The following is a 25,847-nucleotide window of genomic DNA, read 5'->3' as shown; positions in this document are numbered from 1 at the left end:
TTGGCTATTGCTACAAATATACCCGTGCTACCTATGACTGGTTTTGTGCTCCAGGGTCACATTTGTAGATTGCATTTAATAAATGATCTATTTCAACACTTTCAGGTTTGTCAAAGGTGTTTTCATGCATGTTTGGGCTTCGTTTTGAGTTTCATTTTGACCAGCAGACATACATTGACATACATTTGAAATGGTTTGTTTCTTCCATCACTACAAATCATATGACTTATGAATATGGTGCATGAGCCGTATGGACTACTTTTGTGACACTTTTATGATGCTTTTTTTTTTTTGGTCATTTTTGGGCTTGACATCTGAAATTTTCGTAAAAAATCTTTCTTTTTATTAATCCGTAAAGAAATTCAGATTGGTTTGGAATGACGTGAAGGTGATTAAACAATGACAGAATTTAATTTTTGGATGAGCTATTCTTTTGATATCTAAATGATTAAACAAATGCAGGCCACATTTTCCAGTTTGCTCGAAACCACGAGATAATTAAGCTATCGAGAATGACGTGCATTGTGTGTTGTGAAGCCATGACGATTTTGTTTATTCCCTCTCTAGGGACCTGTCACTCACAAAATAAGCAGGATAGTCTGCCAATCTCATCACCACCACCCACTCCAGCACTTGATATAGCTCTGCCTCCCGCCACCATTACCCACACACACATTAAGCTTTGTACCACCAACCGATGAATGGTAATATGTGAGCCCTGATTCCATCTCGATCCAGATGGCAATGGGTGAAAAACAGGTGTGAGAAATCCAGCGAGGACATGTGCTACCGCGTGTGTTATCTCCTTTACATTCATGTTCAGTCGTGTCATGCTTGTGTTTGGGTTCCCTGCCAAAAGCGCCTCTCATTTGCCACTGGGCTGAACGAGCTCCAGGCTGCCTGAAGACCCCTCGAAGCTCTTTCACCCCAGTGCTGGACAGGTGGCATGGGCTTTGGCAGGCCTTGTCAGGGCCCTGTTGGCCAGCACTCTTGGAAGGGCTGCTCTGAGACCTTCAATTGCTGTCACTGGCTGTGACATCCTTCCTACACCAGTGAAAAACTCATATTTCTCTGCACAATATATTTTGTGCATAATTGCGTACATTTTTTGCTGTATTTGTTATGCATATGTTGACCGACAAAAGGTTATTTTGTCCTAGGATTTAAATTTTTTTCTTTCTAGTTTTTCTGTGACAGTTGCTTGTGTCAATATTGCCATGTGTTTAACCACTTTAGGGGGTCACAGGAAATGACATCATGGCAATGCTGAATTGCTGATGGCAGCGCAAGAATGCGCAGTCTCAAACCCTTCACTATTGCAACTGTTCTGTCCTGACGTAAATATCATAAATGAGTGTTTTTTCATTAACAACTGGCAAAAACACAGTAAAAATAATATAAAATTATTAAAATTATAAAATAAAATGTATATTGTTTCCTACATTTTTTACACAGAGGAAAAAATTGGACCCCATATCAATGTAGTTACAGCTGTTTTAGTTTAAGTTTTAGTAGTTTTATACGCTTTCATCATTTTTATTAGTTTTTTTTTTTTTACATTTAAATTTGAAGGTAACACTACAATAAGGCAACATTAACATGAACAATATTTATATAGCACTTATTAATCTTAGTTAATATTAAGTTAAAAATGTACTAATACATTATTAAAATTTTAAATTTGATCTGTTAGCATTAATGTACTGGGAACTAACATGAACATGAACATTTCTATTAACTAACATTAACAAAGATTAATAAATGCTGTAAAAATATATTGTTCATTGTATGTTAATTTTAATTAATGCATCAACTAATGTTAACAAGTGAGACCTTATTGTAAAGTGTTTAAATATTTTTATTTTATTTTAGTTTTAGTAATTTTAATACATTTAATAATTTTATAATTTAATCATTTTAAAGTTGACGTTTTCAGCTAATATTCACTTTTTTTTTTATTTCAGCGTTATTTCAATTGTTTATTTAGTTTTTAATAATCTTGAAAAAAGCATTAGTTTTTAGTTAAAGGGATAGTTATTTTTCCATACTACAGAAGTCAGTGGCTACCGTCAAGATTTGGTTACCAACATTCTTCAAAATCTTTTCAAACAGGTTTGGAACAACATGAAGGAGATTAAATGATGACAGAATTTTCTTTTTTTGAGTGAACTGTCTCTTTAATAATAACAACACTGACAGGGAATGTTATTTTTAAGTTCTGAACACTCAATATGTTCTCATATTATTGAACCCTTTTATCTAGAACACTTTTATCAAGGAAAATGTAATTTCATACCCCCAACATTTTGCATCCCTCTTACTAGTGTGAAGCTGGGCTTAGATATGTGTACCGCAGTTAGCAACGTAAATTCCAGCATAATTGATGTAACAATTAAGCCACGATTCCTACCATATAAAGCATGAGCATAGGGCAATTAGCACTCAGTCATCTCATGCTAATCACTGCCTAAAGGCAGAGAACCGTAATTAACAAGCTGTAGATTCACAGTCTCTGGGTGCTTCACTCAGGAGGAGGTCAGTCTGCACAGAGGAAGCTATTGTGCTGACAGAGCTATGGGCGGATGTATATGTTGCTTCGGTTTGATAGGGAGGAGTTGAGTGTAATGTAACTAAAAGAGACGTGATCAGAAGTACTTCCTTTTTATGTTATGCTTACTGCTATGATAACTCTTTCTGGTCGTATTTCATGTGTGAGAATGCAAACAAACATTTGAGAAGTTGGGAAACTGTATTAATGATAGTCTGAGCTTACTCAGACAATAAATTAAACAACATATTTTGCAGGGGCGTAGCGACCACTTTTTTTAGAGGTCAATGAATGACCTCAAGTTATATTTTAAGAGTCGTGCCACTGTGCAAAAACAAAATTGTAGCCAGTTGCATAAAACAACGATTTTAAGACCAATCAAAAGTCTCTGTTTGCTTTGGTAGTGCATTGAACATATGCAAAAGCAGTAATCTACCATTGCTTGTGCCTACTTACCTGCCTTTTAACTACTGAGGGATTGTTAATTCACCTAATTGATATTCATGAGCCAAGTACTTTACAATTTAAATAATATATATATATTTTTTTTTTTTGCATTATGGCAATACGATTTGAATGTGCTTAATTGTCATGAAAATACAATGCAAAAACATTTCAGTAGTTCTAAAACAGGCTTCATTTTCTTATAATAATATAATCTAATCTAATTTCTTAGTTTTTGGGGTGAAATATGATTGGGCATGTTCTTGGCAGGGCTATGACATTTCACTAGTTCCAGGGTCATTATTGTTTACTAAAACCATAAAAAAATAAAAATAATTTCAGCTAGTTGCCAAGGCAACATTTTTCTTTAGTTTAAGTTTAATAACTAAAATTAAATAAATTGATTGTTCATTGTTATTGTTCATGTTAGTTAATACATTAACTGATGTTAACAATTGAGACCTAATTGTAAAGTGTTACCAACTTTAAATATTTAAAAATAAATATATAATAGATAAATAAATATTATTCTTTAAATATTTTTTAAATTTATTTTAGTTTTAGTAATTTTAATACATTTACTAATTTAATAATTTAATTATTTTAAAGCTGAAGTTTTCATCTAATATTCACATTTTTTTATTTCAGCGTTATTTCAATTGGTTCCTTTTCTTTAAATAATCTTTAAAAAAGTTGTAGTTTTTAATTAAAGGGATAGTTAACCTAATAGTGATAGAAAATTCTGATAAAAAATTTCAGCTAGTCGGCAAGGCAACATTTTTCTTTAGTTTAAGTAAAATAATTAAAATGAAATAAATTGAAATTTAATAAATATATTTATTTAAAAAAAAACTCTTTAACTTAATTTAAAGTCAAAACAGAAAATATAAAAATAAAATCTCATTTAAAATATTAACAAAAAGTGTATGATACTGAAATAGCACTGTACCCTCATAATGCATTAAAATCATGCATTTATTTGTTTGTTTATTATATCTTTATTTCAGTTCATGTTTGTTTTACTTCAAGTCATTTTTAAAATGGTTTTAGGCATAGTGTTTAGATTGCTGTACAGTCTACCTTACCTGTATAGAAACATCACTATATGATCCTCCAATCACTCCAGAGATGGCCAGAGGCAGTTCGTCCGGTACAGGATTTGACCCGTCTGGACAGATGAAGCCTGGCTGATGCACCTTTGTGAGAGAAGCCCTCACAAACTCCAGCGACTGCTCTAGTGCATACGTGTCTTTAGAGCAGGTGTCCAGTATATGGGCTCCCAGCTTCATTCCGGGCAGGATACGGTTGTCCTGATTAATTTCGTCCAGCGCCAGCAACATGGCCTCCAGCCTCTGGATCCCACGCTCTTCGTTTATCTTACCGCAATCCTCTGTCCCTTCACCCTTCTCGTGCACAGGGAACAGGCCTCCGATCACCAGGTCTCCATCCATGATGATCTCCCGCTTGGATCCGGCCAGAGGCGGGGTGTACCTGGGGCTCGTTTGGGCCAGAGGAATTAACAGGAACAGGAATATGGGTGTAACACCAGCCATGACAGGGTTTATGAGAGGTGAAGAGCTCTTATAACTACCCTGTGTGGTTTAGTTGGTTGAGATATTTACTAAGTCCGCCGTCGACTGTGGATGCATCTCGGTATCTTCTGCACCTGAAAAATAGATATGAATATCGTTGACTCAATTACTTTTCTCATTGACATAATGCAAAATAAACAACTCTGAAAATGAAAAACATTGTTTTTTTTATGATTAATGCATTGGAAAACAGAAGCATACAATGCAGAAAGTCACATATTACATAAGAAATTGAATTTGCATAAGGTTTTGTGGTGGCAGTGAGGAGGCGGGCATGTCTAGATAGTAATTCATCCTGATTGAACTCAACATTTCAGAGGTGAGGCTCTGTTTTCTAGCTTCATTAATTCAGATACATCAATAACTCCCAGTGACTACGTAATTTTCTCATGGTGTCAAAGGTGATGGATATCATCTTTTAGGTTATGAAAAATTACAGCCTGAGGGAAGAGGATGAAAAGATGAAACGATAAATAATTTCAGCTGATAGGAAAGTCTTTCGCAACTATATTTCACACAGACTGATAGAGCTTTCATCTCTATTTAGAGATGCCAGACTACTTGTCTACTTCACCGTTGCATAGATTATTATGTGTTTTACTTAGAGTATGCCTTTTCAGATGGCATATGTTTTTAATAGCCTTTTCTATTTTCTATTTGTTTGTTTGGCATTAATTATATCTTTAGAAATGACTAGAATCCTGTATGGTGCATTTTCTGTTGTGTGTGTGTGTATTAATATATATTTTCTCAGGAAATAACAAACCCACCATCACAGCCCAGTTCTGACTAACTGCTCACTAGTCCTGGACTCTAGATATGACACAGATTCGATGTAAGTCTATGGGTTTATTTCAAGTTTCATCATTCGTTGAATCAGATTGCTTTGAAGACTAACAGAACATCTCTCTTCAACAAGCGGCACTATTTGAGGTATGGTTTACGTCTGTAGCACATATGGTGCAGGATGAGTTACATGCCAAATTAGGGTTAAGGGTTTTGAAAAATTATGAGCAATAGTAATACTGATGCTTGTCTTAGCCAGCACCTAATTAAAAAATCTAACATATGTTTCTTTTACATTTTTTTTAAGTTTTGCCATTTGATTGTGATTCATTTGCGAGTTACCCTCTTCTAAGTGCAAGATATAAAGTATAAATTGCATAGCAAAACAGTTATACATAATACAGTATATATAAACTGAACATTGACCATTTTATTGCCTTAGATATGATGACTAATATGATCATTTGAATGTGAGGGAGATGTTCCTCTGAGCCTCCGGACACCACTTGCTTTTCAAAAATGCCATACATGATTTAATTTAAGATAAAGCACGTATGTTCCTGGTGTTTCCCCTCTTGTACCCTTCCTGCTGGCGTAATGAGGCAACATCTTGTTTATTAGGTTTCTCTTCCTTAACTTCTGTTACCATGGAAACAAGAAAAAGTGGGTGGGTTGGGGTGGCAATGCACTGTGATAAAGATGTATACATGTGTTCTAATTAATACAAGATCTGTTATCATAGGTGGATTAAATTGAGGGATCAGAGCAAGTCAATAGAGTTCATTATTTGTAATGCCGGGACTGGATAACATTGCATTGTTTGAATCCTCAATCTTCCCAAGTGTGTCAAAAAATAAAATAAAAAATTATAATAATAAATAAAAAATACAATTGCCAAAAGTTGTTTTTACAAGAAAATATGAGATTGGGTCAGAATAATTAAAGTTTCTTTTTAGGTGTTATCTTCTACCATTTTCTACCGCAACATGCTTTTGATACAGGTGTCATATTTATTATTATACTGATTACTGACATGTATTAAGGTACAAAAGAGGGCTTGAAATGCTTTATTTCTTGCTTTATTTATTTATTTTATTATTATTATTGATTTATTTTTGCAAATAAATTTTAAACAAAAGATCAATGAAAAGATGCTTAACCTTAACTCAAACTCAAATCAATTTTTTTTTTTTTTTATGGTCAATCTCGGGATGTCAAGTTTTTTTCCTATTCATTTTCAGTGAGGTTTGCAATCTTTGCACCCTTGTTATGTGGGGCATATCTAAATATTTCAAAACTGATTTGTATGATTCTGTTATTTTCTACAAAGACAATATATATATATATATATATATATATACATATATATAAAATGAAACAATATATAAATATACAGGCATAGAAACTGAATGGTAGGGCTGCAATTTTAGCCTACAATAAGCTGTGACTCAGTAACTAGTTGATTTGGGATCAAATCTTGGTCTGTTGTTATAAATTAAAGAGAAATTATCTTCTATTTTTTTCATAAAATAAATTTGGAGACAGGGTAAATTATGGTTGTATTGCAAAGTTGTTTTATGAAAAGACATGGCCATGGGGTATTAATCTGATACCTCAGTTTTACACTCTCAGGTACAAAGGTACAAAAAACTGTCACTGAGACGGTACACATTTTTACTTTTAAAGTATTAATATGTACTGTACATTTAATGTAGTAATACAAACCATTTAGGGCTAAATAAGGCACAAAGATACACATTTTAGTATTTGCGCCATAGGGTGCCGCCCGAGTGACAGCATTGTACCTTTTTTTCTGAGAGTGCAGAATTGTTCTTCAGCTATTAAAAAGGTGCTGGTGTCTCTCAGTCCCCAAACAAAACATTAGGGGTTATAATTATAGTTCTCAGGTTTCTAAATTTCACCACCAGCAGTTGACCAAAACCACAAAAACATTTATTAAAAACTAATCACGGCTTTTCCCTCGTCTCTGGAACAGATGGAAGCAACGGGCACCCTCTGTTCGCTGAACAAGAGAAAAGTGTCAAGGTAATGAACCGAGGTCTGGACATTAGGACATCAGTAAAACAATAGCAGTCGCACTTGAATAATAAACATTCACACAAGTTTAAGACCACACAATGTCCCCAGATGTAAATGTTAACGTATGCTGTAGGTTTTAATGTCAATGTTTCGTGCTTGACACTTAGGGGAAAACTGTTAACTGAAGAGTTATTGAGAGGAGCCATCATTACTGTGCTCTTGAATAAGGCACTTCAACCAAGGTTGCTCCAGGGGCACAGCGCTGCAATCAGTGCACTATAAATCTCAGAAGAAGGAAAGCATGAGCAAAATGACAAGCGATCAAAATGATTTAGCCTAACTCTTGTGTTGTGCTGAAAATCCTTTAACTAATTGCTTGTTCATGGTAAAAAATGACCAACCTTTTAAAAATTGCTTGTAAATCTCACATTATCACCAAATCATGGATTCAATCTTTTTATGCTTTCAGTTAGCACATTTATGTATTTCTTTTCGGAACTGACCATACATCATTTATCTGAATTAATGCACTTCAGTTTTTAAGTAAAAACATTATTTGTGGAGAATTTTGGCAATGTTTATTCAAAAATTGATGTGCATATGATCAATGAGGCCTATGACCAATCAGATCCATAAAGAAATATGTAACTAGTGCCAACTGAAAGAAAACAAGTTCATGAAAATACTGAATCCAATAATATAGCGCAACAAGAAATGTATACATGATTTTTGTATTTTTGTAGGCGGGTCAATTTTGAAAAGGTGGAGAAAAAAATACCCAAAAATTAGAAATATTTTGAACATATTTTGGTAGGTTTTTGTCTTGTGTGAGCAATAAAATTAACTGGAATTTTCAGGAAAAAAGGAAATCATCTCCAGGTCAAAATCACCGGAACACAACATGGTGGTTACATAAAACAAATAATGCTGCTTTGATTTTATTTTAGGTAGTTAAATTAAGCAGCATATGGAGAAACCAAAGGTTTCAAAAAATTTGCAGACTGTCATCAAGTCCAAGAAATCTGATTCATAGCTCAAATCTGATGATGATATCAACTTAGGTTAACATAATAAAATTAATGATCACATCAGTATATAAATCTTTATGAGAGCATACATTTTTCTTAATGACGCGCAATAAAATTAATTAAATTAATGCTCACATCTGATGGGAGAATAAACATTTTCCGTCAGGTTACAGCGTGATAATTATGATTAATGGGCTTAATTTCATTGTGTTTTTTGCAGTGCAATCTGATTGAGGAGCACACCACACTGATCCAGTCTCTAACCCCAGGTTATTTTGGCCATAAAATCCATAGATAAATGCCCAAGTAACCAAGGGAAGCACATAATAATGCTGGAATTCAGAGCTTGTGGGAGAATTAGTTCCCTTGATTCTCTAGTGTTGGCAGCATTTATGTGTACACTTAGAGACCAGATGGGATTTCACCAGTCTGGGCTCACCATCAGCTTGACTGCTGATAAGTTTAAACTGAGTGATTTAATATCTGTGACATATATCAGTGTAAAAATATTACATTTCTATAATATTATTCCCACACACTCTCACATACAATTTAAGACCGATTTCCTTTTTATAGGACCCACTTTGGTTTCATTGATAACTTCTGGAGCGCACCCAGACCAGCTGAATGGCTCGGTAAGGCTGCCAAGGACGAAAGCATTCACAGACATGGAGCAAATTAACTATGAGATGTTTATCTCAGCACGTCCAATCAGCTCTGCTCTATGGGTTGCTATGGATGCTTTACACTATTCAGATTCAAAGTGTCAGCGGATGAACAGAACAAGGGTGTTAAGTTTTGCAAGATGTCTCCTCCTCGACAGGAAAATGGTTCACATTTCACAGATTGTGAAAGGTGTTCAAAGGCAAGGGCTGTGCTATTCATATGTTTCTGAATATACTTATTCATGAAGACTCATGGAGTGTTATTTCTCTCTGGCTTGATCTGGTGTCAACAGAATGTCACTGCGATTGCTTTGTTGTTTTTTAAGGTGGTATGCTTATAATTATTTGATCGTCTTCATAAACAGTTTGAATATTTGCTTTACATAAATGCATTTCATTACAGCAATGTAAGCACCTTAAGGAAATGAGTCAACAAGTCTGAAAAGCCTGAAAATGCTTCTGGTGGATGGTTTCAACTTCCACGTGTCCACGTCTGTTTGAAACCTGGGTTTACAGAACAAATTTGCATTAATCCAGTAACTTAAAAAAATAGTTTTTTTTTATTAAATAACGATTATTTCATTACTAAATATGCTATCTCAAAGCCAAAATATGTCAAAAAATAAAAGCAGTGACTGTTTGCATAATACATACCGTGTTTCCTTATTTATCATAATGTACTGATCCTGCCTTTCTTTGTAATGTGTCTATCGGTGGCAACATAAGTTGATCATAAAGTTGATCAGAGAGTTGAGCATGTCAGACTGTCGATCACATTTCTTTTGCGCTCTAATATCAAGTGCATTTATAGTCAACAAAGGAGCAACACCTCATTGACATTCAAATGCGAGCCTGTTCTATTTGTATTCTATCACACGACAGGTTTGTGCTCAAGAAATGCCAAAGCATCCGTCCACGCGCGCGATAAGGCAATTTCCCGGCACTCTGACTTGTTTGTTGCATGCAATAAATTGCTCCCAAATATAATAAGTGCTTCCCCATTGGTGGTAAACATAACCAGTCTGACATGCAAAGGATTTAAAAATTAACCAAAGTGTGCGCAAATAGGACATGCGTACTGTGGCGCGTAAATAAAAATGCATGCTTACCGGTGAAGAATTGATTTGGCAGAAATTCAACACCTCGTGCAAATTGTTTCAAGGATGCAAAGTTGATTTTGCTTTGAAATTAGTGAGAAATCAGCTTCCATTCATGATGTCCCCACAGGTGCAGGTGTTTGATGTGTTTGGATCTGTCCTTGGTGCTGAAACAAAGACCTGATGAAGCGCAGGGGGTGACGAAGAGGAGGTCTTACCTGTGCACAGTAAAATTCACGTTCTCATTAAAAGCAACGTGCACCAGAAACACCCTCTTCAGCCCACCTACGTCCACTTAATGGCCAGATCGCTGCATTCTCCTCAGTCTCGGGGTTTTGTGAGAGCGCAAGAATTCAGTCCACACACCTGCATTCGTGAGAGGTTTAATAAACTCTAACTAAATCTCCACGGATCCACGGTCCGGTTCTCCCAGTCACGACTCTCCAATGTCGTTTACTGAAACTTGAGAGGTTGTTATTGAACAATATTGTCCAGATATAGCGCCTCAGTAACAAATAGTGGGTCCCTCTGTTACGATTTGATCTTTTAATTTTAAGTAATAGTTGTTGGTGTTTCTCTTGCTCGCTCTCTCTCTCTCTCTCTCTCTCTCTCTCTCTCTCTCTCTCATATCTGTAAAGATAGGTGGAGTCACAAACGGTTTTTATGCTTGAAATTATTTATCCAAAATCATGTGATGTATACCTAGTGCAGCTTTAGGTTTCCAGGTAAAGCACGATATTACTGTCTTACTTAAAGGGGTCATATGATGCTGCTAAAAAGCATTATTTGGTGTATTTTGGTATAATGAAATGTGTTTATGCGGTTTAAGGTAAAAAAAACCACATTATTTTCCACATACAGTGCGTTGTGATTGGCCGAATGCCTCGAGCGTGTGACGGAAATGTTACGGCCCTTACCATATTGTGATGCCCTGTCCGGCCGGAGCGTAACATAAAACCATGTCTGCATTTGTGATCGGAGAAATTACAAACTTGAGTGCTACTCTACACTGCCCAAAAAATCGTGTTTGAATCGTCAGTGGCAAATTCTTTAAATATAAAAAACGTACTTACAGTCTGTGAGTCAGAACAGCCGGCATTGTAGTCTACTCTTCCAGGATCAGGAAACAGTCCTACATAAAATGCGCTGGACACATCTGAATATTTGGGTTAAACTGTTCTGGAACAGTGTTGTAAATACAACTTAACCACTGATTTCTAGTCGTGTCCTCTTTTGGAAGGCCAAACAAAGTAGTTTCGCTTTCACAACGAAAAAGCGTCACACACCGTGGCCTTGAGTGAGCGGAGGCCGGAGGCCTAGAGTGAGCCGTGGCCTAGAGCAGTGGATCTCAACCTTTTGGCATACCGGACCCCAGTCCAATTCAGAGGCATCCTCAAGGACCCCCAGAGCAAAATTGACTCATATATGTATCATTTGTGTGTCTTTGTGAGGACCAAATACAGTCAAGTATAATTCAAGTTAGCTGACTTGTCCAGTATTTGGCCATATCATCAGCTATATTGGATTTTTCCAAGTATAATTCAAGTTAGTTGACTTGTCCAGTATTTGGCCATATCATCAGCTATATTGGATTTTTCTTTCATGGGAACAGGAGTCATGTCAAAATATACAACATTTATACAAAAATTCATACTTTATATGGACCCCCTGGCCTTACGTCAAGGACCACTAGGGGTCCACGGACCCCTGGTTGAGAAACACCGGCCTAGAGTATGTGAAGGCCGGCTTGAGTGAGCAGAGGCGGGCGGGCGGCAACCACATGTGACGACCCCGGGCTGGACTCCGCTTCGTCCACGGTGAAAGCCGATCTTGTAAAGAATATCTCTTTGGATTTGAGACTTTAGTCTTTGCAACTTTACAGATCTTCTTTATGCACCAAGAGCTTGTAACACTCCAAAGAGAAAGGAAAAATTTAATCGCATCATATGACCCCTTTAAGTAGTTCTGATAATTCGCTGTGAACCCACTATTTCCTAAGAATGTGTCGATTAATGTTGACTGATGTTGTTCTAATTACTTCGTTTAATAATAAAGAATGTAGTGTAGCACACAGACTTTGTAATCATTGTGAAATTGCTGTTTATTTAGCTGCACAGGCAGTTATAGGGTTAAAGAGCAGGAGAGACGAGCGAGTTAATTAGGCTGCTGCACCTGCGATACAGCTGTTCTGTGTTCTGATTAAAAGTTAAGACAGAGCGTCTTTTGTCTGTCGTTCTTCAAACATTACAGTAGACATATTTTGGTTTACAAACTGTATTGTTTCATCAGTTAGTCATGTTACCACTCGGCTAACGTATCCACCATTATTGTTTTAAGTGTTCGCAGTTTAGTGAAGTGAAGTGACATGACATGTGGCCAAGTATGGTGACCCATACTCGGAATTAGTGCTCTGCATTTATCCCATCCAAAGTGCACACACACAGCAGTGAACACACACCCGGAGCAGTGGGCAGCCATTTTTGCTGCGGCACCTGGGGAGCAGTTGGGGGTTCGGTGCCTTGCTCAAGGGCACCTCAGTCATGGTATTGAAGGTGGGAGAGAGCGCTGTACATTCACTCCCCCCACCTACAATCCCTACCGGTACGAGACTCGAACCCACAACCTTTGGGTTATGAGTCCGACTCTCTAACCATTAGGCCACGACTTCCCCACGACTAAACTTTAGCTGTGGAGAAAAGTACAATGTTTTCTGACCTTAGATGCATTTAAACCTGTTGTAGGGGACTCCAACACAATATTAGGACACTTTAAAATACCGTATGACCTGCTCTTTAACTTAACGAAGCTTATGCATATTTAATGAGGCAAGCACTGAGGCAGATTATGATTGGCTGTCTGCTTACCCTCTTCAGAAGTACAGCACATGGTGAGCACGCAGCAGGTTTAGAAATGTCGCTACGTAGCTCCGCTTTATTAATTGAATTTTATGCCTAAAATAAAAAAAAACAAAAAAATATAATGAATAATTGGTTACAAAGGTATCTTTCTATTTTTGGGAGAGTTTTGCTTTCCAAAGCTGAGGGTTCTGCCTATATTGTTAATCTTTCTTACTGCACCTGCTATCCGCTTCAAACCGCTGTAATTCCCGCATTAACTCCCTGAGGATCAATCTAATCTCGTATAATCTTGTTTCATGAACGGCAGCACAGTGTAAATCTGATAAGCGTCTGATAAATGCCGCAGAATAACACTAAAAATGAGTAGTGGTTAAACCATACTAGCTTGCAACTCTGACACTACGCTAAGTATAATGTGACCACAGTAGTCTCAAATTGCCAAATGTAGCAGCAGGCAGAGAATCTTCCTAACACCACAAATAATGACTCGTTGAATTAAATATTTAAAACACATTGGGTTAATCAAACATTTTAGATTTATTCCGAAATCAAAGGTGGATCCAGGAAGTAGGAAACTCACCTGTCAAGACAAGCGCACATAGCGCAGGAAACAGGTAAATCCAGACCCGACTCATAGGAAAAATGCTATCAGAGCCCCTTAAAATGATAGGAGCCTACTATTAACTATATATCTAGCCACTTACGGTATTTATACTCAATATCTGAATATTAGTTATACTTCGGCACTCCTGTGGACAGCGGCAATGCTAAACCACTCACACAGTTTGTCTTCAACGTGAGTGGAAAGAGGAGGAGTTTTAAAATGAGTCGGGACAAGGTCAACCTGCACATCAGTTTCCCACAAGATAACTGCTCTCTTTTATGTATCCAGTGCATGCCACTGCATGTTTCTCATAAGCAGTGTAGCAAGAACGTTTCGTTTCCTACAGGAATTTGGATGTTCGTTTCATTTGTTTTTCTCTCCCGCTATAACAACTGTTACATAAAGTTGTCGGTTATTCTTAAACGAGACTAAAACAAAAATATTTTGTCTAGCTCTACTTGTAGGCTACTTAAAATGTGTAATCACAGAAAGCACACCAATGTCATTGTGACTTTTATTAGTTTTTTACTCTGCTGCCATCTTGTGGAATATTGAAAAATTGCAGCCGCAGCCTCCAGGTTCAAGTGACGTCATTAATAAAATGATCCTGAAACTATTGGTGACTCTGGTACACCATTCTACAGATCAGTTTGTTGAAAACATACCAGTAAAGGATTGTGTTAAATACCTTGGCATTTATATTTCCAAAAACAAGCATACTTGTGAACAATTGAATTTTATGCCTAAAATTAAAAAAAATATATATATATATAATGAATAATTGGTTACAAAGGGATCTTTCTATTTTTGGGAGAGTTTTGCTTTCCAAAGCTGAGGGCCTTTCCAGATTTGTTTATCCAGCTCTCTCCCTCCATGTCAGTGATGAAATTGCCAAAGAAATTAATAAAACTTTCCTGGATTTTATTTGGAAAAATAAATCTTACAAATTAAAAAAGGACATTTTATCAAGAAAAAGAGCTGATGGTGGGTTAGAGATGTTAGATTTTTTTGATATTAACAATACTTTTAAATTAAACTGGTTAAGAAATTGTCAAAGAAATGAAAACTCAATATGGTTCTTTATTCCGCAGTTCATCTTCAAAAAGCTTGGAGGCTTATCTTTTCTATTAAGATGTAACTACCTGCCTGGGAAATTACCAATTCAACTTTCAAAATTTTATCAGCAAGCGTTATTGGCTTGGAAAATTTGTTTTCATCATAATTTCTCTCCTCACAAAATGCTTCTTTGGAACAATTGTCTCATTGCCTCTACGAATAAGTCTTTATTTCTGTGTAATTGGTTTGAAAAAAATATATACTTTGTTATGGGTCTGTTTGATAAAAGTGGAAACTTGTTGTCTTATGAAGAATTGATGTCTTTCTATAATTTACCCATTCCATTTAAAGAGTTTCAGAAAGTTGTAAAAGCCATTCCAAACGGATTAATACACTTAATGAAAAGTCACCTCATTTTTGGAAGTCACGAAAGGAAACTTCCTGAGTTAATAGTTGATGGTATTAAACTATTTTCTCATTCCTGTAATAATAAAAATATTAGATTAATCTTTCAATCCAATCATAAAATCTCTCCAAGAGGGACATTTTTTTGGAATGCGCAGATTTCGGATATTCACTGGAAAGAGGCATGGTTAAATCCATATAAATTTTGCATGTTGAATAAAGTTAAAGAGGTACACTTTAAAATACTTCACAAAATCTACCCATGTAAAGCTTTCTTATCAAAATTCATGGATATTGACAACAAATGCAGTTTTTGTAATGTACACGAGGAAGACTTGGGTCATTTGTTTTACAGCTGTGATTTATCTTTGAAATTTTGGTCTGATGTTAGCTTTTTTCTATTTGCCCCAAGAAATGTTAATTATAAATTATCTTTAAAAGATGTTATATGTTCTTACACACACAAAAGCAAAATGTTTAAATATGTTGTAAACTTTTACATTTTGCATGGTAAATATTACATTCATAAACAAAAATTTGCGGATTGTATACCTAAATGTGAAGTATTCTTAAAAGAAATGGAGTTGTTAAAAAAGTCTTTAGTGTTAATTAATAACAAAAAGAATGAAATTTTGTTAAATTTTATGGAGAAATTCTTTGAAAAATAATGTCCCCGCTATGCTTTTCAACTCATTTGTATACTAAATGTGTCTCTAGGGAAAAGGAAGAAATATCTTTTATTTATTTATTTATTTATTTTTTATTTATAATTTTTATTTAATTTTATTTATTTATTTTTGTTCCTGTAAGTTGTATGATTGTAATAATGTGAATAGGTTGTGTTGTATCTATATGTTAAAATCTTTTGTTAATCTGTTTGAAGCAATAAAAAATAAATAAAAAAAATAGCTCCGCTTTATTTGTCTGAAACATAATATCAAAAATATCAGGAAAAGCACAAAAGTGCGTTTATCACCGCATCGTGCCCCCTGTCAACAAGCTTGGGCTTGCCTTTAAATATGAAATCGTATCGCACCAAAATATTTTTGGGTGCAATGCGCAGTCTGGCATATTCTTTAGTACTTCTTAAGATAATCTTATGCTTTTAACTTACTTTCTCTGTATTAAAAAAAAATTTAACCACGTGTGAGCCCATCTTTCATACACTAGTACACTCAAGTGTACTACAAGTGGTAACTAAATAAATGTTTTAAATACAGAGATAGTATGTTAAAAGCACATTTTAGTTCATATTTATGGTGTCTAAAAATAGCACAGCTCAGTACTAGATGTTCTTAAGATTATACGTACTAAATAATAATTTTTAGTATATTAAGTTCAAAATTAGTGCATGAAAATGCATTTTAAGTACATTTTAAAAAAAAAGTGACGTGACGTGACGTGGCCAAGTATGGTGACCCATACACGGAATTAGTGCTCTGCATTTACCCATCCAAAGTGCACACACACAGCAGTGAACACACACACACCGTGAACACACACCCGGAGCAGTGGGCAGTCATTTATGCTGCGGCGCCCGGGGAGCAGTTGGGGGTTCGGTGCCTTGCTCAAGGGCACCTCAGTCGTGGTATTGAAGGTGGGAGAGAGCGCTGTACATTCACTCCCCCCACCTACAATCCCTGCCGGTACGAGACTCGAACCCGCAACCTTTGTGTTACGAGTCCGACTCTCTAACCATTAGGCCACGACTTCCCCTGGAAGTTTATGGAAGTGCACTTTATTTCACTTGGGCATATGAAGCGATTATGACTATTCAAACTTTGTAAAGAGTCAACAACTACCAGAGAACACATTTAACACCCTGAACAAATTTAGTTTTCAGTAACGCTCAAATAACAAGATAATATTTAGCTTATATTGCACAGTTTTGCCTATGTTAATTGTTTTCCTTTGACGCAATTGTGCAAAGACAAAAGCTTTTATTAATTATAAAGGACTCATCAAACAATCGACAAATAAGAAGTTAGAAGTCTAACATTTTGATTTAAAGCAATAACCTGACCAAAAATGACAATTCGCTTGTTATTTTCAAACTCTGTCAACATATCAGAAAATCACAGTAAAAGTATTGTGCAAAAGTACAGTTACTGTGGTCTAGTCTACTTTTTAGTAACAACACGAGATGCAAAGAATTATAGCCTTGTATTTCCAACCTCTACAATCTAGCAGTATATCAAACACAGAAGCCTAATTACACATTTACATTTAAGCCAAATCGAAGGAAATGCAGCCCACTTGCAGGATTTTATTCGCAGGGTTGATTCGAACCCAAACTCTTATGAAAGGGCTTTTAATGATGTGGTCATTCATCTGTGCAAGACAGCATTAAAGAAGGTATAATTACAGAATGAAACTTAATATACTGATGCCTCTGGGAGGAATGTAAGTTCATACTGTAAGTATGCATCAGGCAGTGCTTAAGATCCAAGTTCCAGAACGCTGTGTTAAGACCCCTCAAGCGCTGCTCAAGTTCTGTTCTCAACCAATTAGAGGGGAATCAGGAGGGGGTTGGTCACTGATGGAGAGACACACACTGACGGGAGCACAAAGCTTGCTTTGTCTTCCATACACATAAGTAATTTGGATATTTTCAGAGGATGGTGGAGAGAAATGCACATGCACCACAGTGGTGATTAGACCAGCAAACACTTGCAATAGATTATATAATAACCACCTCTAACACAAAGGGACTTTTTTGAAAAAGAGGTCTGTTCAACATCATAATGGCAGAGAGATCTAGAGGAACGAGACAAATAGGATGAAGTTTTGGGGAGTGCAAGGACACGTAGATATGATTATCAGAAATTGCTCCAAACTTTTTCACCCAAATGGAAGTACAGTAGTGTAATTTGTCAAATTCTCAGATCAATCTGAAAGCTGTGGTCAGCCCTCTGGAAAAAAAAAAAAAAAAGGTTTGTCTGATGCAACAGTGTGTAAAACTGTCTATTGCTATGCTAAATAACAACAAGCTTGTAAATCATTCATGCAAAAATAACATCTATTTGTTATATTCGGAGGTAAAGCAACCGTGAAAGTGAGGTTTATAAATAGGTCAGCCATAATAATTGAACGCTCGGGCTGCGCTCTAAAATGCTGCAGGAACGAATAGTTGATTCTGTTAAGGTTTATTTCAGTTTAACTTAACAGGGTCGAAAGTTCTCATTCAATCCAAGGCAAAGGCAAGAGGATCAGGATACATTAACTAGTCTAGATTTGCCAAACTTCATGGGTTCATAGGACTAGATATTATGCTTTGTTTTCCGTCTGTGAAATAAACATATTACTTCTTTAGGGACTGAAATTCTATATTTTCATATATTTCTCTAATTTATTTTGTGTTTATCAACAACCATTTTCAAAGACTCCCATGCCATATTTCAAATAAATTGTCATACACTGTAAAAAAAAACAATCCTTTAAGTCATCTAATTAAAAAAAATAATAATAATAACATTTGTATGGGTTTTCCAGTCATTTTGACCTAGAGAGGACAGTCTTTTACTGTTAAAACTACAAAAAGTAATTTTTTACAGTATACAGACTCAATGGTCCTGGTCCACAATAAGCTGTAATGTGGACCAGACTGGATTTTGAGGGTCAAACACCATCTCCAACAAGACTGTTTGAAAGAAGTGGGAGTATTTTATACTCTTGACCGTGTTTGTGAAACTTCTTTAGATGTCTAAAGAGGCAGTGTTCTGATGTATTATTTTCAATTAGTGCCTGTAGTATCAACAGTGTGGATTGTGATGAGAGTTTGAAGTTGACTGTGTACATACACCCTCTAAAACTTCAATGTGCAGACACAACATAAATCCATCTCTTGGGAGAGCAGACAATTGTTTTGGTTTTACAGAAAACAAAGAAAGCTGTACCAGACTTAATACAGAGATGGATTTACAGTAGTTTGTGTCTGTCTGGAGGGCAATAAAAAACTAGACATCAAAGTTTTGAAGTTTATTGGAACTGGTTGATATTTAGCGATAAGTCACTACAAGACAAATAAACAACTAAGGCTGTTTGTCAGATGTGTGGTTTTTGTTTTAACTCTAGGCAAAGGTGACAGGTCAAGCTAAATAAATCAAAGGAAAATATTATGTAAATATGGCTCAAATAAAACCCTACAGGCAACAACCGATAAAACTATTCAAATCATTTTCTTTCGCTGAAATAAAATATTCATGTTTATAAATATTAACTAATAAAAAATAAAAGTTGAAACTGTAATAAAATAAGTTAAAGAACTAAAGTTAAAATTGAAAAAATAATTTAAAGCCAAGTAGAAATATTGAAAAAACAAAAACTAATAAAAACGATAGAAGCACATAAAATGACTAAAATTAAAAAGACTGAAAATGTAAATATGAGTAATAAAGTTAAAATAACTAAGCTAATTAATAATATTAATAAATACTATAATAGTATATAAATAATGGGAGTATGAGCGAGAATAACATTGATACATGAACAAAATTATAGATTTTTGAAGAAAGAAGAACCAGTCCTTTCTCATAAAACTCTTTATTAAGTTGCTCAACAACTAACAGAACAAATAATTAATTAAAAATTCAAATCAGACATCGATATGAAATATTATGAACTTTATCTAAACAAACAATATCAAGTATGTCCTGAAATGCGTGTGAACTTGCACAACCTGGATCAAAATGGAAACATTTTTAAACATTCAAGACATCAACAGAAGCCCACAGCTGGCCCTGTAATTTATATATATACATTTTTTTTTTATTACAAAAAATTAAAAAAGTCTATAGTGAGTAATACCTCAACATTCAACGCATAGAAAATACCACTTAATTATTAAAAAATATATACCACACTGATCAAGTGTAAGTTATATTATTACAGGGAAATCAAGTATATGCAATACCATTTATATGATAAAATATGATCAGTTAATTATGTGCTCCAAACACCTTTAATTGCAAACAACAAATAAATAAGTGTTGGAAATGTGCTGCAATCATCGCCCTCCTGAGGATATCTTATCTGTCAGTTTCTGGTGCAAATAAAGATTTGGTTTGTCTATGAACATATGGCTTTTGATGAATGAATATTCAAGTCACATAACTCTTCAGTTTTGGGAGTTTCTTTGGGCAATTACTGAGTAATGAAGACAGAATGTGTGGATAGAGAATAACAAATTTGACTCAAACATTACATAGATTCACATGAATAATCATCACTAACATCAATGTCAGTTTAACTTTAGTGATTAGGAACTAATGATCAATAACAAACAAACAACAGATTTGCTAATGAAATACTAATGAAGATGCACTAAATAAAATATGAAGATGTTTTCAAGAAATTCAGGTTACCTGGTTCAATTTTTTGTCTACAGACACAATTCTGTACATGCGATTCCCTTTGGAATGGAAAACAATCCTGACTAAACGTCATTCTTTTCTATTTATCAATAGAAAAAAAATTATGTTTTTCACACAAATCCACCATAATACTTAAAGGGGTATTTCACCCTAAAATTAAAATTGTCATTATTTCCTCACCCTAATTATTTTTTTCTGTAGATGACAAAATTGGGAATTTCTGAACTGTTCAAAAAAAGATCACAGTAAAAATGGTTCCAAATCTATTCCAAGCCATACCATAGTTTTATGAGAAACAGAGCAAAATAAAGTGATTATTCCTTGATAATCAACATAATTTACTCAAATCTGACCCTTCTTTTTTCATATTCACTCAAGTCTGAAACTGCATGGCTTTTAACTAAACAAAACATTTACTGTCGTGTATGTAGTAACCGAATATTTGTTAGAATGACCAAGATTTTAGTCTTTTCCTCACACAAACCTATCAAATAGCTTCAGAAGACTTGAATCAAAAAAAAGAAAAAGGTAAATATAAAAAAAACCCTGACAAAATCACATAAAATTACTAAAACAAAAATTAAATAAAAAAATAAAATTTAAATGAAAAAAAGCTATTTTTTTTTATTATTAATACTATAATAGCATATAAATAATACTAAAATAAAACTTCATGGAATAGAACAAACAAGTCATATGGGCCACTTCTATGATGCTTTTTGGAGTTTGAAAGTTGGCAAGAGTACGTAATGATTGTGCAAAAAGCGATTTGGTTTTCCGCACAACAAAAACAATGACAATATCAATTTTTTGGTGAACTATCTCTTTAAAACCAACTAAAAACTATATTAACTTCCTTCACATTTCCCATAATTCTGCTCTCTCACTCTTCCTCGACCATCATCTCTCTGTCTTGGCCCTGCAGGTTGTTTTTGCCGCTTCCTGTGATTGGTGGAGGGGTGTGGTCACACCTGTCTGTCCTGTCTGAGTCGAGGTCCAGCTCCTCGAAGGAAGAAACGCTGGAGGTGTCGCTTCTCTCCACATGGTTGAAGTCCCAGCTTCGGTCTCTGTCTCCGTGTGAGTGTGTCCGCGTGGTGGACGGGGCAGGTGAGGTGTCTCGGCTTTCCGAGTGGGGCAGGCGGCTCACAGAACTGCACTCACTGTGGGAGTCAGCACCTGTATGTAACACACCCACACAAACACAAGAGGTGATTCATTTTTCGCCATAGTGTCACAGCGAGCAAGCAAGCATACAAGAGCTATAAAATATTTCTAGAACTCCTGGCCTCATTGTCTCTTAACATTTCAGAGTAAAAAAAGAGACACTCGTTTCCTTCTGTTTAATCAGCTATTCCAGGTTGTTTCTAATTAGCAGTTGTGCTTGTGTATTCGTGGAAGGGAGATGATGAGTGTTTGGAGAACTGCATGTGTTGGCATTGAAATGTGTGAACACAAACCTTTGCAGATAACTACATTTCTGCTCACCCATTTAAAACTCACTGCCATCACGCTAAAGATATTGCAGTACAGTTGCGATGGGTCTTCTTAGCATTCATTATTGGTGGTTGCCTATTTCAAAAGATCTCGGCATGCATCCCTCCTTCGGTGCACATCTATGAAATTTCTCCAACTGTTTTATTATCTACTAAAGATTTTGAGTCCTTTGACCACCTAGCAACCACTCAGAACATCCTAGCAACTGCAAAAAAAAAAAAAACACACTCACTCAATATTTTCTTTAATAATGTAAAAATCTAGTCTTGCATGTTGGAAATGCATTAAAAGCACATACACATACAGGTGGACACATTTTTAAAATGCAGGCCAATACCAATAATTCGATAATGATAATTAAATATGATCACAACCTGGCTGATATTAAAATTCTGTACTATTTTGTAGAAAAATTTAAAATCTAAATCTAAATCTAAATCTAACATTTTTAAATACCACACTAGTGTTAACAAAGTACTCAAAATAAATTTCATGAATTAAAATAAAGCTAATATAAATATTACTGAAAAATTTAAATGAAAATTCAACATGTTGACAACTATATGAAATAAAATAAAGCTCAACAGAAATATAAAAACCTAGTAATGAATAAAAAAATTAACTTAAATTAAAAATAAAGGCAAATTCAAAATATTAATAAATACAATAATAGTACTGAAATAATACTAAAATAACACTGGGTCTCACTCAAGATTTTTTCAGAAATGTAAAATATAGTTTTGCATTTTTATTCCTGCCTGAAAAAAATGCTTTGAAACGTACTGTAGGGTGCACAAATATATTAAAATTCAGCCCAATAACGACAAACTAATAATTATTATGATCATTGTGACTGATAACCCAAAGATATTAACCTGATAATAAAATTCTATAATATTTTATCTAAATAAAAAAAAAAAACGTGAGCTTTACTAAATATTATATTTAATATTGTTATTCATTTTTTTAAAGATTAACTTTAAGTGAGGGTTAGATAATGGCAAAGGTAATCTAAATGTAAAAACGGGAAATTATCAAATATTGACCAATACGGATACATTAAAAATGATAAAATATCTGCCAGTTAATCGATATAGAACTGGTATGTTCTGCCACCCTATTGAAACATCATCTTCTCTATCACTCAGGAGTTTTAGACACCACACACACACACACACACACACACACAGAGTCAGTGACAGTATGAGAGAGGACAGACAGACTAACAGATTGAGAGGGGTGCAACACAGCCTGAGCTTCACTGAGAGGTGTGTGTTTGTGTGTGCGCTCATGCTGCTTGTGAAGGAGACCCCGCGCACTCACACTCAGTGTGTCAGAGTGACAAACGTGTCAGCACCGCCTGCGTCTCAGCTTTTTTTTCTGCTTATGTCAGTGCTTCTAAGATGAAGGGATTTTTTGTGTGTCTATTAGATCAGTGTTTCTCAACCAGGGGTCCGTGGACCCCTAATGGTCCTTGACATAAGGCCAGGGGGTCCGTATAAAGTATGAATTTTTGTATAAATGTTGTATATTTTGACATGACATGTTCCTATGAAATAAAAATCCAATATAGCTGATGATATGGCCAAATACTGGACAAGTCAGCTAACTTGAATTATACTTGACTGCATTTGGTCCGCACAAAGACAAAAATGATACCAGTCAATTTTGTTCAGGGGGTCCATGAGGATGGTTCTGAATTGGACTGGGGTCCGGTATGCCAAAAGGTTGAGATTCACTGTATTAGATGACCGCTCACTTACTGTTTATCTGCCTCCTGCTCTTCCTGTCAACGTGGCATTTTTGTAAGTAGGGACGGACAGACTAGATGAAGGGAGGATAGCGAGGGATGACAGGGATTTGTGTGAAAGTGAGAGAGGAATAAAGATGAAGAGACTGATAGTGGCGGAGAGAGAGAACAAAGTGTCCTTCATATGCCATTATCATGCATGCCGGAGGCTGCAGGAAACTCTAACATTTTTCTTCATAACTTACAAAACTACTACAAATGTGAGTCAATAGTAATAGTAGCACTGAAATATTTGCATTTGAGGGAAGAATGAATTGCCTCTTCTCTTCTTTTTAATTGTTTACCACCTGCTTTCTGCAGGACATCGCATATTTGCAGCATGCAAATAGTGCTGAGTTTTGCGCATATACACTCTATAATCAGCCTAATTTACATAGAAAGGGTGGATGTTTGCACTAAAAAACAACAATGTAGCACTATTTCAACAAATTCAATGCCTAGTTAAACTGGACTGCAAGTGTTTTCTGAATTTAGTGGTCGGGTCATGAAAAAAAAAATCTAATGTACTGTATCTCAGACAACGGTGTGAGAATATTAAATATTATGCAATATTAAAGTAATTTTATTATTATTATTATTATTATTATATTATTTTAAAAATAGTTTTCACCTCTTTAATTTCTGTAATAGTGAGGAATGATATGTATTTAAAGCACACATTACAATTACAGCATACATACGACATACAGTACATTAGTATATTTTAAAAGAATCATTACAGATTTTAAATGTTAGATTATTATTTTTTAAATACACTGATTAGCTGATAAGTCAAGAACAGTTTTCAGTTATTTACTTAAATGAAAAAATGCTGATTACTTCATTAAAATACATTTAAAAAATTCAATCTTTCAATTTAGCTATATAATTTTCATTTTATAACTAATGATACAGTTGCCCTGACCTTGCAAAATCTGCTTCTAGACAGCTAAAACTGTCATAAGATAGGTATTAAAGGGATAGTTCACCCAAAAATGTTAAATCTGTCATTAATTACTCACTCTCATGTCGCTCCAAACCCGTAAGACCTTGGACCCGTTCAACTTGGAACACCCGTTCATCTTGGAACACAAATTAAGATAATTTTGATGAAATCCGAGAGCTTTCTGACCCTGTATAGACAGCAACGCAACTGACACGTTCCAGGCACAGAAAGGTAGTAAGGACATCGTTAAAATAGTCCATGATACATCAGTGGTTCACCTTAATTTTATGAAGCAAAGAGAATAATTTTTTTTGAGCAAAGAAAACAACAATAATGACTTTATTCAACTATTTCTTCACTTCCTCGTCAGTCTTCAATGCGCCTTCATGAGAGTACCACGACGCATACATTGCTGTCTATGCAGGGCCAGAACGCTATCGGATTTCATCAAAAATATCTTAATTTGTGTTTAGAAGATGAACGAAGGTCTTACGGGTTTGGAACAACATGAGAGTAAATAATTAATGACACAATTTTCATTTTTAGGTGAACTATCCCTTTAATTTGAATTCAAAGGCATCCATACTAAATAGTAGGGATGTAACGATTAACCGTGAGCCGGTTGAAAATCGATTTAAATATGTGACGATTCAAATCGGTTGAGATGATAAACAAATCACGATTCAATTAGGGGTAGGAGTTTATATGAATGTATGTCTGAGGGGAACTTACTGTCTTTCGATGGTATTTTTTCTTTTCCTCTTGCCTCTGTATAATGCATATTAAATTTCATAAGTGCAGCGCTGCTTTGTTTAGAGTGGAAACCAAGGAAACGCTTTAAGCGCCACCTGCTGGAGAGAGTGAATCTGTGTCTCGTTCAGCTCGTCTGCTGTTTCTGTTTCATGCAGATATTTTTTATGCAGTTTCACAAAACTGAAGTCAAACCATTCTGTTTTTGCTTCTGTAATTTAGATTAAAAACTCCTCATGTTGCATGTATGCAGCATCTTTGTTTGGATCATGATTAAAATGCAGTGGTTGCCTCTAATTTTAAATGGAAAGAGCACAGACAAAGCCTTAGTTTGTTTATATGAAGAGATTTATTTTATTTGTGTTACTTATTT

General features: G+C 35.2%; 1 protein-coding gene and 1 pseudogene across 1 annotated transcript in view; both read right to left on the bottom strand.

Annotated features, from left to right (window-relative positions):
- Nucleotides 1-10,755, bottom strand: part of LOC107659540 (metabotropic glutamate receptor 2-like) — a 22,859-nt gene extending 12,104 nt beyond the window's left edge. The window contains exons 1-3 of the mRNA XM_016448519.1: nucleotides 10,419-10,755; nucleotides 10,213-10,367; nucleotides 4,078-4,658 (exon numbers count right to left, since the gene is read on the bottom strand). Of these exons, the coding sequence (XP_016304005.1) occupies nucleotides 4,078-4,545 (468 nt within the window). The 5' untranslated portion in view covers nucleotides 4,546-4,658; nucleotides 10,213-10,367; nucleotides 10,419-10,755. The remainder of the gene's footprint in view (nucleotides 1-4,077; nucleotides 4,659-10,212; nucleotides 10,368-10,418) is intronic.
- A 10,413-nt stretch (nucleotides 10,756-21,168) lies between these two features.
- The window catches only part of LOC107659531 (testis-expressed sequence 264 protein-like), a 69,145-nt pseudogene continuing 64,466 nt past the window's right edge, over nucleotides 21,169-25,847 (bottom strand).

This window comes from Sinocyclocheilus anshuiensis, unplaced genomic scaffold (assembly GCF_001515605.1).
Source record: "Sinocyclocheilus anshuiensis isolate Anshui unplaced genomic scaffold, SAMN03320099.WGS_v1.1 scaffold848, whole genome shotgun sequence".
NCBI classification, from domain to species: domain Eukaryota; kingdom Metazoa; phylum Chordata; class Actinopteri; order Cypriniformes; family Cyprinidae; genus Sinocyclocheilus; species Sinocyclocheilus anshuiensis.
Note: the sequence above shows the minus strand (reverse complement) of the source record. Positions and strands in the feature narration are given on the sequence as shown.